This window comes from Oncorhynchus mykiss, chromosome 6 (assembly GCF_013265735.2).
Source record: "Oncorhynchus mykiss isolate Arlee chromosome 6, USDA_OmykA_1.1, whole genome shotgun sequence".
Lineage (NCBI taxonomy): Eukaryota > Metazoa > Chordata > Actinopteri > Salmoniformes > Salmonidae > Oncorhynchus > Oncorhynchus mykiss.
In genome coordinates, this window is record NC_048570.1 from 100,644,630 (window position 1) to 100,659,875 (window position 15,246).

The 15,246-nt window shown below is 49.5% G+C and overlaps 1 protein-coding gene across 1 annotated transcript in view; it reads right to left on the bottom strand.

Annotated features, from left to right (window-relative positions):
* The window catches only part of LOC110512363 (NT-3 growth factor receptor-like), a 215,210-nt gene that overhangs the window by 146,267 nt on the left and 53,697 nt on the right, over nt 1-15,246 (bottom strand). Inside the window, exons 4-5 of the mRNA XM_036981730.1 lie at nt 9,674-9,742; nt 1,761-1,915 (exon numbers count right to left, since the gene is read on the bottom strand). Coding sequence (XP_036837625.1) covers nt 1,761-1,915; nt 9,674-9,742 — 224 coding nt within the window. The remainder of the gene's footprint in view (nt 1-1,760; nt 1,916-9,673; nt 9,743-15,246) is intronic.

A 15,246-nucleotide genomic window follows, 5' to 3' on the forward strand; every position in this document is an offset into this window, starting at 1 on the left:
GGTGAGGCATGAGACGAGGGCGTAACTCTTCTCACGGTCAGATGGTACTGGGGAGGCCGTGGCTAGATACAAGTTCAGTTTAAGGAGGAAACCCTGGCAGCCGGCAGTATCTCCGTTGTATCCCGTAGGTAGGGATAAATGGATCCTCGATTCCGGAGAGGAAAAATCGTTCACGGGAGATTCCGGTTGTGGTGGTGGTGGCGCTGGAGAAACTCCCTGTCTCTCCCAGCGATCCATTTTCATGGCAATGTGATCCATGACGGAGCTGATAACGTCAATCTCCCTAGCTTGTTCCTGAACGCGTTCCTCCAGCTCCATGGGCATAGTGTCCTCTCCTGCTGACTTCATATATTTGGTCAGAGATTCTGTCATGCGTAGATGTAATAGGTGGCAGGGAAGTCAGGCGCAGGAGAGTCAAATGGAGTGTAAAATGGAGTCTTTTAATAAAGTCCACGGAGTATGCTCCATAACACTAAATGTACATAAACATGGGTACAAGGACCCGACGCACACCTATACAACAATCACACTACACTGACAATAAAACAATCTCTGACAAAGACATGAGGGGAAACAGAGGGTTAAATACACAACAGGTAATGAATGGGATTGAAAACAGGTGTATGGGAAGACAAGACAAAACCAATGGAAAATGAAAAAAGGATCAATGATGGCTAGAAGACCGGTGACGTCGAACGCCGAGCACCGCCCGAACAAGGAGAGGCAACGACTTCGGCAGCAGTCGTGACAGTGATTCCCAAACCTTCCATAACAAAGCCATTACCTACAGAGAAATGAACCTGGAGAAGATTTCCCTAAGGATGCTGGTCCTGGTGCTCTGTTCACAAACACAGACACACCCCACAGAGACCCAGGACAACAACACAAGTAGACCCAACCAAAATCATGAGAAAACAAAAAGATAATTACTTGACACATTGGAAAGAATTAACAAAAAACAGAGAGCACACAGTGGCAGAGTACCTGACCACTGTGACTGACACAAACTTAAGGAAAGCTTTGACTATGTACAGACTCAGTGAGCATAGCCTTGCTATTGAGAAAGACCACTGTAGGCAGACAGGCTTTGAGCACACTGCCCACAAAATGAGGTGGAAACAAAGCTGTTAAATGTATGACCATATTGGAGACAATTATTTCCGTCAGATTACAAAGACCCACAAAGAATTTGAAAACAAATTGAGAGAGAGAGAGAACAGCAGATCACTGTGTGGTTTCGGGACGTCTCTGAATCCAGAGCGTTCAGGACCTCAGACTGAGGTGAAGGTTCACCTTTCAACAGGACAATGACCCTAAGCACACAGCCAAGACAATGCAGGAGTGGTTTCGGGACAAGTCTCTGAATGTCCTTGAGTGGCCCAGCCAGAGCCTGGACTTGAACCCGATGGAATATCTCTGGACAGACCTGAAAACAGCTGTGCAGCGACGCTCCCTATCCAACCTGACAGAGCTTGAGAGGATCTGCAGAGAAGAATGGTAGAAACTCCCCAAATACAGGTATGCCAAGCTTGTAGCGTCATACCCAAGAAGACTCAAGGCTGTAATCGCTGCCAAAGGTGCTTCAACAAATACTTTTGTAATTGTGATATTTCATATTTTTTTGCTTTTTTTTTTGCAAAAAGTCAAGGGGTCTGAATACTTTCCTAATGCACTTTATTTATGTGTGTGTGTCTGCGTGCGTGTGTGAGCGCGCATGTGTGTGTGTGTGCACACGTGTGTGTGTGTGTGTGTTTCCTTACCACATAAGGTAATGTACATGTTTTGCAATCGTATCTTAAAGGCCCCGTTTCTGCAGAACAGCATCTGGGTGTGAAGCCCCGCCTCTCCTCTCTGCTGCCAAAGCTGGATCCAACGCACGTCGCAACCACAGTCAAACACCACACCGTCCAGCCTCCTGTAAACAAAAACACGTCACAACCACAGTCAAACACCACACCGTCCAGCCTCCTGTAAACAAAAACACATCACAGCCACAGTCAAACACCACACCGTCCAGCCTCCTGTAAACAAAAACACATCACAACCACAGTCAAACACCACAACGTCCAGCCTCCTGTAAACAAAAACACATCACAACCACAGTCAAACACCACAACGTCCAGCCTCCTGTAAACAAAAACACATCACAGCCACAGTCAAACACCACACCGTCCAGCCTCCTGTAAACAAAAACACATCACAACCCCAGTCAAACACCACACCGTCCAGCCTCCTGTAAACAAAAACACATCACAACCACAGTCAAACACCACAACGTCCAGCCTCCTGTAAACAAAAACACATCACAGCCACAGTCAAACACCACACCGTCCAGCCTCCTGTAAACAAAAACACATCACAGCCACAGTCAAACACCACACCGTCCAGCCTCCTGTAAACAAAAACACATCACAGCCACAGTCAAACACCACACCGTCCAGCCTCCTGTAAACAAAAACACATCACAGCCACAGTCAAACACCACACCGCCCAACCTCCTGTAAACAAAAACACATCACAGCCACAGTCAAACACCACACCGTCCAGCCTCCTGTAAACAAAAACACATCACAGCCACAGTCAAACACCACACCGCCCAACCTCCTGTAAACAAAAACACATCACAGCCACAGTCAAACACCACACCGCCCAACCTCCTGTAAACAAAAACACATCACAGCCACAGTCAAACGCCACACCGTCCAGCCTCCTGTAAACAAAAACACATCACAACCCCAGTCAAACACCACACCGTCCAGCCTCCTGTAAACAAAAACACATCACAACTACAGTCAAACACCACACCGTCCAGCCTCCTGTAAACAAAAACACATCACAGCCACAGTCAAACACCACACCGTCCAGCCTCCTGTAAACAAAAACACATCACAGCCACAGTCAAACACCACACCGTCCAGCCTCCTGTAAACAAAAACACATCACAGCCACAGTCAAACACCACACCGCCCAGCCTCCTGTAAACAAAAACACATCACAACCCCAGTCAAACACCACACCGTCCAGCCTCCTGTAAACAAATTATACTGTAACAGAAAAACAGCTAGTTTAAGATATGAGGGATGATTATACTCTAGTGAAAGAAAACAGCTAGTTTAAGATATGAGGGATGATTATACTGTAGTGAAGGAAAACAGCTAGTTTAAGAACAAATTCTTATTTTCAATGATGGCTTAGGAACAGTGGGTTAACAGCCTGTTCAGGGGCAGAACGACAGATTTGTACCTTGTCAGCTCGGGGATTTGACCTTCCGGTTACTAGTCCAACGCTCTAACCACTAGGCTACCCTGCCGCCCCATCTAAACCAAAGGACTGCAGTCTGTACTGTCTAATTCTCTGTCATCTAAACCAAGGTCTCTCAAAAGGACTGCAGTCTTTACTGTCTAATTCTCAGTCATCTAAACCAAAGGACTGCAGTCTTTACTGTCTAATTCTCTGTCATCTAAACCAAGGTCTCTCAAAGGACTGCAGGTTTGATCAGACTATTCCAGTCAGGAGAAAATCCACTCACAGAGAAGCACCAATGTTTGAATATGTGAAGCTCTAAATTTCAATAGAGGAAGCCAGGATTAAAGAGGAAGCTATGAGCTTCAATAGAGGAGGCCAGGATTAAAGAGGAAGCTATGAGCTTCAATAGAGGAAGCCAGGATTAAAGAGGAAGCTATGAGCTTCAATAGAGGAGGCCAGGATTAAAGAGGAAGCTATGAGCTTCAATAGAGGAAGCCAGGATTAAAGAGGAAGCTATGAGCTTCAATAGAGGAAGCCAGGATTAAAGAGGAAGCTATGAGCTTCAATAGAGGAAGCCAGGATTAAAGAGGAAGCTATGAGCTTCAATAGAGGAAGCCAGGATTAAAGAGGAAGCTATGAGCTTCAATAGAGGAAGCCAGGATTAAAGAGGAAGATGCTTTCACAAACACATACACACAGATTTAGACAGACAGACAGACAGACAGACAGACAGACAGACAGACAGACAGACAGACAGACAGACAGACAGATTCTAGCAGATGGATTTACAGTAGCTGCTGAAGAATGAACATGTTGGCTGAAGTGACCCAGCCTTCCTCAAATGATCTCCCATCATATCCCCCTCAGAGAAACTACAACAGATTGACCATTTATCATGTATAACCCACCACTGTAATACATTAGGGCTGCTTCCCAAGAGAAGGGTTAGGCTGGCTGTGCAGCAGTTCTGGAAGGCCAAGCTGGCTACTGTAACTCCACTGCAGGGCCCAGAGAGACAAAAACACCATCTGTTTCCTCTGTTTCCTCTGTTTCCCAAGCAGTGAAGCATAATATGGAGTCAGACTACATTGTTCAGCATCACATCATTGTTCAGCATCACGTTGGGCCTCTTTCACTAGAATGACAAAAGATCAGGGTACTGAATTGCTGAGACAAATTGTAAAACAAAGATAATCTGTAATGTTTTTTTCCAATTTGACTGGGTTTGATAATTATCTGCTGAGTAAACATGTAACTGTATTAAACATGGCGGAATGTGTCCCACATGGGATTCCAAAATACCTGGTCTCAGGGATGGCTAACTCTTGAAATCCCTTGGGTCTCCTCAGAGTTAGGTACAGCAGCTTTTAGTTTGTCTGTACCCCATCTATGGAACAATCGAAAGAGTTCCCTCCAACAGGATGTACTGCTGCCTCTCAGGCAGTTCAACATGTTGATTGGGAACCTCTTTGATGAGGAATGGGATGAGGCGGGGCAGGAGAGGAAACAGGGACGCAGACCTTCCCTGAGATGAGGAGGAGAGGAAACAGGAAGGCAGACCGTCTCTGAGATGAGGAGGAGAGGAGAGGAAACAGGGAGGCAGACCTTCCCTGAGATGAGGAGGAGAGGAAACAGGGCGGCAGACCTTCCCTGAGATGAGGAGGAGAGGAGAGGAAACAGGGAGGCAGACCTTCCCTGAGATGAGGAGAAGAGGAAACAGGGAGGCAGACCTTCCCTGAGATGAGGAGGAGAGGAAACAGGGAGGCAGACCTTCCCTGAGATGAGGAGGAGAAGGAGAGGAAACAGGGCGGCAGACCTTCCCTGAGATAAAGGGCGAAGAGAGGAAACAGGGAGGCAGACCTTCCCTGAGATGAGGAGGGAGAGGAGAGGAAACAGGGGGGGAGACCTTCCCTGAGATGAAGAGGAGAGGAAACAGGGAGGCAGACCTTCCCTGAGATGAGGAGGAGAGGAAACAGGGCGGCAGACCTTCCCTGAGATGAGGAGGAGAGGAGAGGAAACAGGGAGGCAGACCTTCCCTGAGATGAGGAGGGAGAGGAGAGGAAACAGGGAGGGAGACCTTCCCTGAGATGAAGAGGAGAGGAAACAGGGCGGCAGACCTTCCCTGAGATGAGGAGGAGAGGAAACAGGGCGGCAGACCTTCCCTGAGATGAGGAGGAGAGGAGAGGAAACAGGGAGGCAGACCTTCCCTGAGATGAGGAGGGAGAGGAAAGGAAACAGGGAGGGAGACCTTCCCTGAGATGAAGAGGAGAGGAAACAGGGAGGCAGACCTTCCCTGAGATGAGGAGGAGAGGAAACAGGGAGGCAGACCTTCCCTGAGATGAGGAGGAGAGGAGAGGAAACAGGGAGGCAGACCTTCCCTGAGATGAGGAGAAGAGGAAACAGGGAGGCAGACCTTCCCTGAGATGAGGAGGAGAGGAAACAGGGAGGCAGACCTTCCCTGAGATGAGGAGGAGAGGAAACAGGGCGGCAGACCTTCCCTGAGATGAGGAGGAGAGGAGAGGAAACAGGGAGGCAGACCTTCCCTGAGATGAGGAGAAGAGGAAACAGGGAGGCAGACCTTCCCTGAGATGAGGAGGAGAGGAAACAGGGAGGCAGACCTTCCCTGAGATGAGGAGGAGAAGGAGAGGAAACAGGGCGGCAGACCTTCCCTGAGATAAAGGGCGAAGAGAGGAAACAGGGAGGCAGACCTTCCCTGAGATGAGGAGGGAGAGGAGAGGAAACAGGGGGGGAGACCTTCCCTGAGATGAAGAGGAGAGGAAACAGGGAGGCAGACCTTCCCTGAGATGAGGAGGAGAGGAAACAGGGCGGCAGACCTTCCCTGAGATGAGGAGGAGAGGAGAGGAAACAGGGAGGCAGACCTTCCCTGAGATGAGGAGGGAGAGGAGAGGAAACAGGGAGGGAGACCTTCCCTGAGATGAAGAGGAGAGGAAACAGGGCGGCAGACCTTCCCTGAGATGAGGAGGAGAGGAAACAGGGCGGCAGACCTTCCCTGAGATGAGGAGGAGAGGAGAGGAAACAGGGAGGCAGACCTTCCCTGAGATGAGGAGGGAGAGGAAAGGAAACAGGGAGGGAGACCTTCCCTGAGATGAAGAGGAGAGGAAACAGGGAGGCAGACCTTCCCTGAGATGAGGAGGAGAGGAAACAGGGAGGCAGACCTTCCCTGAGATGAGGAGGGGGAGGAGAGGAAACAGGGAGGCAGACCTTCCCTGAGATGAGGAGGGGGAGGAGAGGAAACAGGAAGGCAGACCTTCCCTGAGATGAGGAGGGGGAGGAGAGGAAACAGGGAGGCAGACCTTCCCTGAGATGAGGAGGAGAGGAAACAGGGAGGCAGACCTTCCCTGAGATGAGGAGAAGAGGAAACAGGGAGGCAGACCTTCCCTGAGATGAGGAGGAGAGGAAACAGGAAGGCAGACCTTCCCTGAGATGAGGAGGAGGAGGAGAGGAAACAGGGCGGCAGACCTTCCCTGAGATAAAGGGCGAAGAGAGGAAACAGGGAGGCAGACCTTCCCTATGATGAGGAGGGAGAGGAGAGGAAACAGGGAGGAAGACCTTCCCTGAGATGAAGAGGAGAGGAAACAGGGAGGCAGACCTTCCCTGAGATGAGGAGGAGAGGAAACAGGGAGGCAGACCTTCCCTGAGATGAGGAGGAGAGGAGAGGAAACAGGGAGGCAGACCTTCCCTGAGATGAGGAGGAGAGGAGAGGAAACTAGGGGGCAGACCTTCCCTGAGATGAAGAGGAGAGGAAACAGGGCGGCAGAACTTCCCTGAGATGAGGAGGGAGAGGAGAGGAAACAGGGAGGGAGATCTTCCCTGAGATGAAGAGGAGAGGAAACAGGGAGGCAGACCTTCCCTGAGATGAGGATGGGGAGGACTGTAATATTCTACTGGTGGTGCTGAAAGAGCATCAGACAGGACCAGACTGGACCAGACTGTCATATTCTACTGGTGGTGCTGAAAGAGCATCAGACTGGACCAGACTGGACCAGACTGTAATATTCTACTGGTGGTGCTGAAGGAGCATCAGACTGGACCAGACTGGACCAGACTGTAATATTGTGGTGCTGAAGGAGCATCAGACTGGACCAGACTGGACCAGACTGTAATATTCTACTGGTGGTGCTGAAGGAGCATCAGACTGGACCAGACTGGACCGGACTGTAATATTGTGGTGCAGAAAGAGCATCAGACTGGACCAGACTGTAATATTCTACTGGTGGTGCTGAAGGAGCATCAGACTGGACCAGACTGTAATATTCTACTGGTGGTGCTGAAGGAGCATCAGACTGGACCAGACTGTAATATTCTACTGGTGGTGCAGAAAGAGCATCAGACTGGACCAGACTGTAATATTCTACTGGTGGTGCTGAAGGAGCATCAGACTGGACCAGACTGTAATATTCTACTGGTGGTGCTGAAGGAGCATCAGACTGGACCAGACTGGACCGGACTGTAATATTCTACTGGTGGTGCTGAAGGAGCATCAGACTGGACCAGACTGTAATATTCTACTGGTGGTGCTGAAGGAGCATCAGACTGGACCAGACTGTAATATTCTACTAGTGGTGCTGAAGGAGCATCAGACTGGACCAGACTGTAATATTCTACTGGCGGTGCTGAAAGAGCATCAGACTGGACCAGACTGGACCGGACTGTAATATTCTACTGGTGGTGCTGAAAGAGCATCAGACTGGACCAGACTGGACCGGACTGTAATATTCTACTGGTGGTGCTGAAGGAGCATCAGACTGGACCAGACTGGACCAGACTGTAATATTCTACTGGTGGTGCTGAAGGAGCATCAGACTGGACCGGACTGTAATATTCTACTAGTGGTGCTGAAGGAGCATCAGACTGGACCAGACTGTAATATTCTACTGGCGGTGCTGAAGGAGCATCAGACTGGACCAGACTGGACCAGACTGTAATATTCTACTGGCGGTGCTGAAGGAGCATCAGACTGGACCAGACTGTAATATTCTACTGGTGGTGCTGAAAGAGCATCAGACTGGACCAGACTGGACCGGACTGTAATATTCTACTGGTGGTGCTGAAGGAGCATCAGACTGGACCAGACTGTAATATTCTACTGGTGGTGCTGAAGGAGCATCAGACTGGACCAGACTGTAATATTCTACTGGTGGTGCAGAAAGAGCATCAGACTGGACCAGACTGTAATATTCTACTGGTGGTGCTGAAGGAGCATCAGACTGGACCAGACTGTAATATTCTACTGGTGGTGCTGAAGGAGCATCAGACTGGACCAGACTGTAATATTCTACTGGTGGTGCTGAAGGAGCATCAGACTGGACCAGACTGGACCGGACTGTAATATTCTACTGGTGGTGCTGAAGGAGCATCAGACTGGACCAGACTGTAATATTCTACTGGTGGTGCTGAAGGAGCATCAGACTGGACCAGACTGTAATATTCTACTAGTGGTGCTGAAGGAGCATCAGACTGGACCAGACTGTATTATTCTACTGGCGGTGCTGAAAGAGCATCAGACTGGACCAGACTGGACCGGACTGTAATATTCTACTGGTGGTGCTGAAAGAGCATCAGACTGGACCAGACTGGACCGGACTGTAATATTCTACTGGTGGTGCTGAAGGAGCATCAGACTGGACCAGACTGGACCAGACTGTAATATTCTACTGGTGGTGCTGAAGGAGCATCAGACTGGACCGGACTGTAATATTCTACTAGTGGTGCTGAAGGAGCATCAGACTGGACCAGACTGTAATATTCTACTGGCGGTGCTGAAGGAGCATCAGACTGGACCAGACTGGACCAGACTGTAATATTCTACTGGCGGTGCTGAAGGAGCATCAGACTGGACCAGACTGTAATATTCTACTGGTGGTGCTGAAAGAGCATCAGACTGGACCAGACTGGACCGGACTGTAATATTCTACTGGTGGTGCTGAAGGAGCATCAGACTGGACCAGACTGTAATATTCTACTGGCGGTGCTGAAGGAGCATCAGACTGGACCAGACTGTAATATTCTCCTGGCGGGGCTGAAGGAGCATCAGACTGGACCAGACTGTAATATTCTACTAGTGGTGCTGAAGGAGCATCAGATTGGGCCTGACTTTTACTGCAATATTCATAACTAACAGGAGAATGAGGTCAGACTGCCTCTAACTCTCTCTCTCTCTGCAGTGTCTTAATTATGCTGGGTAACTGACTTCCAGATCACAGTGCCATGACACCGCCGGTATGTCCCAAATGACACCCTATTCCCTATGTAGTGCACTACTTTAGACCAGAGCCCTATGGGACCATATATAGAACAAGATGCTGTTTGAGACTCACACAGATGTTGTGTTTTACGTGGTTGTTTTGCTGTGTGCAGGTTCTGAAACACACACACACACTTTAGCTTGAATGAGAATGTAACTTACAGCTCGGAAAGTTGCAGGTTCTGGAACAGTTGCCAGGACAAGGTGGTTAGAGGGTTCTTGGATAGGTTTCTAGAGAGAGAGAGTGAGAGAGAGAGAGAGAGAGAGAGAGAGAGAGAGAGAGAAATACGGAGGAGAGAGTGAGAGTGTGAGAGAGAGATAGAGAGAGAGAGACAGAGGAGAGAGTGAGAGTGAGAGAGAGAGACAGAGAGAGAGAAGCAGAGATAGAGGCAGAGAGAGACAGAGGAAGAGAGAGAAGAGCAGAGAGAGAGAGAGGAAGGAGAGAGAGAGAGAGAGAGAGAGGAAGGAGAGAGAGAGAGAGTGAGAGTGAGAGAGAGAGACAGAGAAAGAGAGGGAGAGAGAGAGGAAGAGAGAGAAGAGCAGAGAGAGAGGGGGGAAGGAGAGAGAGAGAGAGAGAGAGAGAGAGAGAGAGAGGAAGGAGAGAGAGAGAGAGCATGTTTTTACAAAAATATAGATTCAGAGTTAGATAAACTTTGTGATTTTTTGGGATGTTGCACCAGAAGAGTTTTCTCTCTCACCCATCTACACACAAAACACAATAATGACATAGTGAAAACATTTATTGAAAATCTTTGCAAATTTATTGAAAAAGAAAAATAAATATTTTATTTACCTATAGTACCAGTCAAAGGGTCGGACACGCCTTCTCATTCAAAGGTTTTTCTTTATTTTTACTATTTTCTACATTGTAGAACAATAGTGAATACATCAAAACTATGAAATAACACATATGGAACCAGGTCGTAACCAAAAATGTGTTAAACAAATCAAAAATATTTTAGATTTTAGTAGCCACCCTTTGCCTTGATGACAGCTTTTGCATTATCTTGGCATTCTCTCAACCAGCTTCACCTGGAATAATTTTGAACGAGTTCCAACATATACTGAGCACTTGTTGGCTGCTTTTCCTTCACTCTGTGGTCCAACTCATCTGAAACCATCTCAATTAGGTTGAGGTCGGGTGATTGTGGAGGCAAGGTAATCTGATGCAGCACTCCACCTGATGCAGCCACCACCACCTGATGCAGTCACCACCACCTGATGCAGCCACCACCTGATGCAGCCACCACCTGATGCAGCCACCACCACCTGATGCAGCCACCACCTGATGCAGCCACCACCACCTGATGCAGCCACCACCACCTGATGCAGCTACCACCACCTGATGCAGCCACCACCTGATGCAGCCACCACAACCTGACGCAGCCACCACCACCTGACGCAGCCGCCACCACCTGATGCAGCCATCACCTGATGCAGCTACCACAACCTGATGCAACCACCACCACCTGATGCAGCCACCACCACCTGATGCAGCCACCACCTGATGCAGCCGTCACCTGATGCAGCTACCACCACCTGATGCAGCCACCACCTGATGCAGCCACCACCCCCTGATGCAGCCACCACCTGAAGCAGCCACCACCACCTGATGCAGCCACCAGCTGATGCAGCCACCACCACCTAATGCAGCCACCACCTGATGCAGCCACCACCTGATGCAGCCACCACCTGATGCAGCCGTCACAGCCGTTTGACCTCTGCCTGTCTCTGACCCTGACCCTGCCTGCCGTCCTGTACCTTGGTCTCTGCTCTGGATTATCGACCCCTGCCTGCCTTGACCTGTCGTTTGCCTGCCCCTGTGGTTACAATAAACATACTTCACACAGTCTGCACTTGGGTTTGATCTTGATTCCTGATAGTTTCTCTCTCTCTTTTGCTCAGTTTGTCTATCTCGCTCTGTCTCTCGCTCACTCTGTTGGAGCGCCCTGGCAGTGTGAACACAGAGTGTCAGTCCTCACCCAGATAACCATCTATCAGTCAGTGAGCAGCAGGCCTAGCAGTGACAGGGGGAGGTGGGATGAGAGGTAGAGGGAGACTGGGGGAGACTGAAGGAGAGGCTGGGAGGGTGGAGGGATGCAGGGGGAGACTGAAGGAGAGGCTGGGAGGGTGGAGGGATGCAGGGGGAGACTGAGGGAGAGGATGGGAGGGTGGAGGGATGTAGGGGGAGACTGGGGGAGACTGAAGGAGAGCCTGGGAGGGTGGAGGGATGCAGGGGGAGACTGAGGGAGAGGACGGGGGAAGGTGGAGGGATGCAGGGGGAGACTGGGGGAGACTGAAGGAGAGCCTGGGAGGGTGGAGGGATGCAGGGGGAGACTGAGGGAGAGGACGGGGGAAGGTGGAGGGATGCAGGGGGAGACTGAGGGAGAGGATGGGGGAGGGTGGAGGGATGTAGGGGGAGACTGGGGGAGACTGGGGGAGAGGATGGGGAGGGTGGAGGGATGCAGGGGGAGACTGAAGGAGAGGCTGGGAGGAGGGAGGGATGCAGGGGGAGACTGAGGGAGAGGATGGGGAGGGTGGAGGGATGTAGGGGGGACTGAAGGAGAGACTGAAGGAGAGGCTGGGAGGGTGGAGGGATGCAGGGGGAGACAGAGGGAGAGGCTGGGAGGGTGGAGGGATGCAGGGGGAGACTGAGGGAGAGGCTGGGAGGGTGGAGGGATGCAGGGGGAGACTGAGGGAGAGGATGGGGGAGGGTGGAGGGATGCAGGGGGAGACTGAGCAGGGGGAGACTGAAGGAGAGACTGGGAGGGTGGAGGGATGCAGGGGGAGACTGGGGGAGACTGAAGGAGAGACTGGGAGGGTGGAGGGATGCAGGGGGAGACTGGGGACGACTGAAGGAGAGGCTGGGAGGGTGGAGGGATGCAGGGGGAGACTGGGGAAGACTGAAGGAGAGGCTGGGGGATGAGGTTGGCAGGGGGAGCTAAGAGGATGGGAGAGGCAGGGGGCTTTCACAGCCATTGGTTCTGCACAAATGAGAAAGTCTTATCTGACCTGTGTGATCTCTGCCACATAAATTGTTTGTCTGTCACCACAAGTTACATCTAACATCTAACCACAACCATCTGTCATTGTTGTTACTCCATCTAACATCTAACCACAACCAGCTGCCATTGTTGTTACCCCATCTAACATCTAACCACAACCAGCTGTCAGTGTTGTTACTCCATCTAACATCTAACCACAACCAGCTGTCATTGTTGTTACTCCATCTAACCACAACTAGCTGTCAGTGTTGTTACTCCATCTAACCACAACCAGCTGTCAGTGTTGTTACTCCATCTAACCACAACCAGCTGCCATTGTTGTTACACCATCTAACATCTAACCACAACCAGCTGTCATTGTTGTTACTCCATCTAACATCTAACCACAACCAGCTGCCATTGTTGTTACCCCATTTAACATCTAACCACAACCAGCTGTCAGTGTTGTTACTCCATCTAACATCTAACCACAACCAGCTGTCATTGTTGTTACTCCATCTAACCACAACTAGCTGTCAGTGTTGTTACTCCATCTAACCACAACCAGCTGTCAGTGTTGTTACTCCATCTAACCACAACCAGCTGTCATTGTTGTTACACCATCTAACATCTAACCATAACCAGCTGTTATTGTTGTTACTCCATCCATCCATCTTGTGGTCCATCTGGGTTGGCGCCCCCCCCCCTTAAGTTGTGCCGTGGCGGAGGTCTTTGTGGGCTATACTCAGCCTTGTCTCAGGATGGTAAGTTGGTGGTTGAAGATATCCCTCTAGTGGTGTGGGGGCTGTGCTTTGGCAAAGTGGGTGGGGTTATATCCTTCCTGTTTGGCCCTGTCCGGGGGTGTCCTCGGAGTGGGCCACAGTGTCTCCTGACCCCTCCTGTCTCAGCCTCCAGTATTTATGCTGCAGTAGTTTATGTGTCGGGGGGCTAGGGTCAGTTTGTTATATCTGGAGTACTTCTCCTGTCCTATTCGGTGTCCTGTGTGAATCTAAGTGTGCGTTCTCTAATTCTCTCCTTCTCTCTTTCTCTCTCTCGGAGGACCTGAGCCCTAGGACCATGCCCCAGGACTACCTGACATGATGACTCCTTGCTGTCCCCAGTCCACCTGGCTGTGCTGCTGCTCCAGTTTCAACTGTTCTGCCTTATTATTATTCGACCATGCTGATCATTTATGAACATTTGAACATCTTGGCCATGTTCTGTTATAATCTCCACCCAGCACAGCCAGAAGAGGACTGGCCATCCCACATATGCTCTCTCTAATTCTCTCTTTCTTTCTCTCTCTCGGAGGACCTGAGCCCTAGGACCATGCCCCAGGAATACCTGACATGATGACTCCTTGCTGTCCCCAGTCCACCTGACTGTGCTGCTGCTCCAGTTTCAACTATTCTGCCTTATTATTATTCGACCATGCTGGTCATTTATGAACATTTGAACATCTTGACCATGTTTTGTTATAATCTCCACCCGGCACAGCCAGAAGAGGACTGGCCACCCCACATAGCCTGGTTCCTCTCTAGGTTTCTTCCTAGGTTTTGGCCTTTCTAGGGAGTTTTTCCTAGCCACCGTGCTTCTTCACCTGCATTGCTTGCTGTTTGGGGTTTTAGGCTGGGTTTCTGTACAGCACTTTGAGATATCAGCTGATGTACGAAGGGCTATATAAAATAAATTTGATTGATTGATTGATCTAACATCTAACCACAACCAGTTGTCAGTGTTGTTACTCCATCTAACCACAACCAGCTGCCATTGTTGTTACTTCATTTAACATCTAACCACAACCAGCTGTCATTGTTGTTACTCCATCTAACCACAACCAGCTGTCATTGTTGTTACTCCATATAACATCTAACCACAACCAGCTGTCATTGTTGTTACTCCATCTAACCACAACCAGCTGTCATTGTTGTTACTCCATCTAACATCTAACCACAACCAGCTGCCATTGTTGTTACCCCATCTAACATCTAACCACAACCAGCTGTCAGTGTTGTTACTCCATCTAACATCTAACCACAACCAGCTGGCATTGTTGTTACTCCATCTAACCACAACTAGCTGTCAGTGTTGTTACTCCATCTAACCACAACCAGCTGTCAGTGTTGTTACTCCATCTAACCACAACCAGCTGCCATTGTTGTTACACCATCTAACATCTAACCACAACCAGCTGTCATTGTTGTTACTCCATCTAACATCTAACCACAACCAGCTGTCATTGTTGTTACTCCATCTAACATCTAACCACAACCAGCTGTCATTGTTGTTACTCCATCTAACATCTAACCACAACCAGCTGTCATTGTTGTTACTCCATCTAACCACAACCAGCTGTCATTGTTGTTACACCATCTAACATCTATCCATAACCAGCTGTCATTGTTGTTACTCCATCTAACATCTAACAATACCATCTGTCATTGTTGTTACTCCACCTAACCACAACCAGCTGTCATTGTTGTTACACCATCTAACATCTAACCACAACCAGCTGCCATTGTTGTTACACCATCTAACATCTAACCACAACCAGCTGTCATTGTTGTTACACCATCTAACATCTAACCACAACCAGCTGTCATTGTTGTTACTCCATCTAACCACAACCAGCTGTCATTGTTGTTACACCATCTAACATCTAACCATAACCAGCTGTTATTGTTGTTACTCCATCTAACATCTAACCACAACCAGTTGTCAGTGTTGTTACTCCATCTAACCACAACCAGC